Source organism: Phasianus colchicus, chromosome 2 (assembly GCF_987193195.1).
Source record: "Phasianus colchicus chromosome 2, bPhaCol1.hap1.1, whole genome shotgun sequence".
Lineage (NCBI taxonomy): Eukaryota > Metazoa > Chordata > Aves > Galliformes > Phasianidae > Phasianus > Phasianus colchicus.
In genome coordinates this window covers 4,057,914-4,062,864 of record NC_143437.1, presented here as the reverse complement: position 1 = coordinate 4,062,864, position 4,951 = coordinate 4,057,914, and the positions used below count along the sequence as shown (strand labels likewise).

General features: G+C 45.7%; 1 protein-coding gene across 1 annotated transcript; it reads right to left on the bottom strand.

Annotated features, from left to right (window-relative positions):
• Positions 1 to 516: 516 nt before the first annotated feature.
• Positions 517 to 3,332, bottom strand: LOC149918823 (uncharacterized). The gene is made up of 3 exons (XM_090136675.1): positions 3,306 to 3,332; positions 954 to 2,220; positions 517 to 766 (listed from the first exon to the last, which is right to left on the bottom strand). The coding sequence occupies exons 1-2, from the start codon at positions 3,330 to 3,332 to the stop codon at positions 1,114 to 1,116; spliced, it is 1,134 nt and encodes a 377-aa protein (XP_089992801.1). The 3' UTR covers positions 517 to 766; positions 954 to 1,113.
• Positions 3,333 to 4,951: the final 1,619 nt, after the last annotated feature.

Below are 4,951 nucleotides of genomic sequence, written 5' to 3'. Positions count from 1 at the left end.
GCTTTCTTAGGGAAGGGGGAATAAAACAAAACAAAATTAAAAAAAAAAAAAAAAAGGAGAAGAAGAAGCCAGAGCCAAAGGAGTCGCTCTGCAATTTATTCCAATGGGTGGCTTTTAAGAAGCTGGCAATTTGAGACGGCTGGGTGTTATTTAGTGCAATATGAAATCAAATGATCCTATTTCTCAAATAACAGTGTCCGTGAGGAGAAGCGAACGCTCTGAAAAGGTAATTGGCTCCTGATGATATCGCCATTACAGCCCGGTCCCGGCCTAACCGGGGGCTGCCGGCACGGGGCGGGGGGGGAGAGGGGGGGGTTTGCCGGTGATGCCCGGGGGGTCCGCAACGTGAAAAAACCCCGAGGTGCTTATCCCTACCGCCCGGCTGGGATGCGCAGGGAGGCTTGGGCAACATCCTAACTGGTTATTTTGTTGTTGTTTTTTTTGCTACTATTCGCTCGTTACCGAAGGGCTGCCCGAGCTCCTCCTGCAGCCGGACACGGCCCCAGCGCTGTGCGGTGTCCAGGTAAGCGGCGAGGGGGGGGGGGTCGAGGAGAGCGGCCCCTGGGCTCCGTTCCCCCATCCCAGCCGTGTGCCCGTGTGCGTCTCGGTGCGAGAACAGCAGGGTTAAGGTGCTCGTCCTTTCCCGCAGCGCCTCTGCCCAGCGGCAGAAATAGTCGGGGTTTGAAGGAATGAGAGCATCCCTTCTGCCGGCGGCGTTCGCTGCGGCCGCGCTGCTCGAAAGCTAAAAGACTCCCGAATGAAATCGCTGCGGGTAAATGTCGGAGAAAGGAAATTAAAAAAAAAAAGAGAGAGAGGGGGGGGGGGGGGGAAGGGTGGGGGTGAAGGGAAGCAGAAGAGGAAGAGGGGGGGAAAAAAAAAAAAAAGGAGGGTTAAAAAAAAAAAAAAAGCGCTAAGCACGGTTCCCAGGGAAGAGGAGGATTGAAGGGACCTACCTGAGCCGCTGCCCCGGGCGCTGCCGAGCCCGCTCTGCCCGCACCGCACCGCCGCGCCGCCTCAGCCCCCGCCCGCGGCTCGGGGGGTTTCTTTCGTTGGTTTCTTTCCTCTTTCGGTAATCACCATTACAACAGACGGGATTAAAATGCTCGCGGCTCTTTAGGAACGGAGGTGCGGGAGGTGGTTTTGCCGTTGCTCCCGATAATTACCCTCGAGTCGATTTTCTGGTGGAGGCTTTCTTTCCTTCTTTCCTTCTTTCCTTCTTTCTTTCCGTCTTTCTCTTTCCGTCTTTCCTTCTTTCCGTCTTTCCTTCTTTCCGTCTTTCCTTCTTTCCGTCTTTCCTTCTTTCCCTCTTTCCTTCTTTCCCTCTTTCCTTCTTTCCCTCTTTCCTTCTTTCCGTCTTTCCGTCTTTCCGTCTTTCCGTCTTTCCTTCTTTCCGTCTTTCCTTCTTTCCTTCCTTCTTTCTTTCCTTCCTTCTTTCTTTCTTTCCTTCTTTCTTTCTTTCCTTCTTTCTTTCCTTCCTTCTTTCTTTCTTTCTTTCCTTCCTTCCTTCCTTCTTTCTTTCCTTCCTTCTTTCTTTCCTTCCTTCTTTCTTTCCTTCCTTCTTTCTTTCCTTCCTTCTTTCTTTCCTTCCTTCCTTCTTTCCTTCCTTCTTTCCTTCCTTCTTTCCTTCCTTCTTTCCTTCCTTCTTTCCTTCCTTCTTTCCTTCCTTCTTTCTTTCCTTCTCTGTCTCTCTCTCTCTTTCTCTCTTTCCTTCCTTCCTTCTTCCCTCCCTCCCTTCCTCCCTCCCTTCTTTTCTTTTCTTTTCTTTTCTTTTCTTTTCTTTTCTTTTCTTTTCTTTTCTTTTCTTTTCTTTTCTTTTCTTTTCTTTTCTTTTCTTTTCTTTTCTTTTCTTTTCTTTTCTTTTCTTTTCTTTTCTTTTCTTGTCTCTTGTTCGGCGCTGAGAGTTGTTTGGCTGCTTTTCTTTTCTTTATTTACTTCTTGTCCTTTTCCTTCTCTCTCTTTCTTTCTTTCTTTTTTTTTTTTTAATGTTTTTAGTATATGCTTAAAGAAAAAGCATATGCTTCTGCTTGTCCCCTGCTGCAGAAAGCAGCCCTGGGGGTGCTGATGAGGATCCCGGAGAGATTGCCTGGGGCACTGCGAGGTTTCCAGCTCCCTATCTCTCCTATGAATGGTCTCACAATTGCGATTAAACCGTCGGGGTGTTGCCCTGAAGAGGTTATGAAGTTGCCTTGAACTTTTTGTTTTTGTTTGATTCCATGCTTCCTTTTATTGAAAAATAAATAAATTAATCCACAATCCCTGTAGGAAAATGTGTAGGTTCGTGAAACGCTTGCTTTCCCTTTTAAGTCAGTTTTGGAAATAACAAGCAGGGATGTAATCCTTAGGATGTGAGAAAAGGGGCTCGGGATAAGCCAGATGGTGACTGCTGCACCTGAGTTCTGGGTTCGTTTTTCTGGAAAAAAAAAAATATATATATATATATATATTTTTTTTTTTGGCTATATATATATATATATAGCCAAAAAAAGGGCGCAGGGGTTTATGTATTGAGGAAGAACAAAAGCTTGCTCCTTGCAAAGTTTGCTGGACTGCTGCTGTTGGACATGAGTGGGACATCAGCACCGGCGCTGTGCACATCAACCCCCAGGCAAAGCACATTGGACTTTAAGCTTGTAAGTCAGCACAGCGAGGCAGAGCCTTGCTATTCACACATCCTACTTGGTTACCCCTTGTACTACTTGGAGAGCGCTCTGAAATTACTTTCAGCCCTGAACACACCGTTGGAATATTTTCAGTCTGTTCTCAAGGTTTTTTGAGGGCCTCTGCTTCGGGTTCCTGTTGAGATTTGATGTGATTTTTTACTGTTGCATGCCAGAAAATGGAGTACAGAGGGCAGGGCCCGGTGATGCTGAGCTCTGAGCAGACACAGTTTAATTAATTTAACAGTCCTACACTCGTTCTGCTTTTCGAATGAATGAATGCTTTATATGTATAGATCATTTCATTCATCCCTCTACAAGACGGAGGGGAAAAAATAATAAATCACAGAAAACCAGCACGAGAGTGAAAAATACCATGTCTTCTCAAAACTAGATTTCAAAGAAAGAAATTAGAGAGACTGCATAGAGCTGCCACCCTAAGTGGCATTCAGACCAGCTCTGCTGCTCTAGCAATTCATAGGGTCCACACGCACAGTTCCACACCTCGTGCAGAAGGAAAAACAGAAATGGGAGAGACAGTGACCACACCATCACCAGAATGCAGTTCTGATCTGAACAGTCCAGCACGAGGGAACATACTTATTTTCCATGCATGCTATTTGTTGATGTGCTCAATTTTTGTCTTACAGTCACCGACGACTCCCAAACGCTCATGCTGAAATAGAAACGTCTTTTAAGAGGGTTTAAGTATTTTGGTTTACGGCAGACCTTGAGAGAGAGGCTGTGTTTGTAAACCCATGCAGAGAGCAGCACCTCGCAGCCTAGGGCAGCGGTGAGGAGCAGACACAGAACTTCTCCTCCATCATCCCAAACTGCAAACCTCATCCAAGTGCCTCCCTTTGTTTCAGGCCCTTGTAGCCTGGAGCACTTGTTGAACCTGACGACAAGTGCATCAAAGTGGCTGGCAATTATGAAATAAACAAATATCATTTGAGGCATTTTGGAGCCGAATCCAGTAATACATAGATTAGCTTATTGATGTTGTTATCGCGCCGAATATTATTCATACTGCTGATATTTCTGCTGTGCAGTAGCATTCCATACTCAGCACACATCACATTATCTCGCTATGCAAAAGGCTTCATTAATCACACCAGACAATGGGCCAGGCATTCTCCCTTTGAGCCGGCAGTTTTGGATCTTCAGTCTTTTCACCTTACCTAAATGCCTCATCCCTGCCAACATGGAAAGCAACTCTTCAGAACAGATCTCCCTCAAATGCGGTGCTAAAAGGGAAATGTTATCATGTTCAGTTGAAAGAATTTCTCGCTTGTTTTATATCCTCCTTTCAATTTTTCATGATTTGTGGAGTAAAAGTGGGACGGGCAGCAGGCAGGAAGAGAATGTGCTCATAGCACTGCTGTTTTCCAGAGAGAGGATCTGGGCAACAATACAGTACCAACTCGCCTTGGCAACAAGGAGCAGGCTCTGAAAGAAAGGCAGGGTGCTCCCATTGATAGGAACACTCTCAGGTGCAGTCTCCTGTCCTCCTGTAATGACCCAAAGAGGCATAAGATCTGCACAGAAGGACATCAGCACAGTTGGAGCAACAGAAGCCAAAGTAGTGGTTGCGCAGGGCATTCTGTGGTGTAAAGCAGGCAGATGATTTAAGGTTAGACGGGACTCAAAGCTCTGAGTGGTCCGGCTCCAATTCAGCGTTGCGTCTCACATCTCAGAAAACCTAAATTCAGTTCTTATTTCTCCAGGGACGGGGGAGCTCAGCACTGTCAATCTACTCGTCCCTCTTCAGACAACAGCAGCCACTTCAATGGAGACTAGAAGCTGCTGGTTAATTCCTCATGTCTACATCTCAAACAGCAGTGACTGTGAATCACTGAGACCCCAGATCTCCCCGATACCCTCTCAGACTTATGGCCTTGGAGCAGCCAGAGAAAGGCTGGGCAAAGAGGATCCCTTCTGGTCCACTGACAACAACATTACTAGAGACTTTCAACAATTTCAACAGGCTCTGGATAAGACCCTTACGTTCTTAATAAACACTGTATGGCTTTAAACACTGTATTCTTGTTCTTAAGTTTGGTATTAAATCAGCTGTTATCAGCGGCTCCTGTGTTAACAAGTTCTCGCTGGAGGAACTCATTTCACCTGTCCTGCTGGCAGCAAACACTGTGCTCTTCAGTAAGACAATGTCTTTTCTATTTATGCATCAGACGTGAGGAATAATAGGTTTCAAGGAACTGCAACGTTCAATAAAAGCGTTTTATTACATTTAAATTTATTAAAATTTAAACATTAAATTCAACATGTTAATT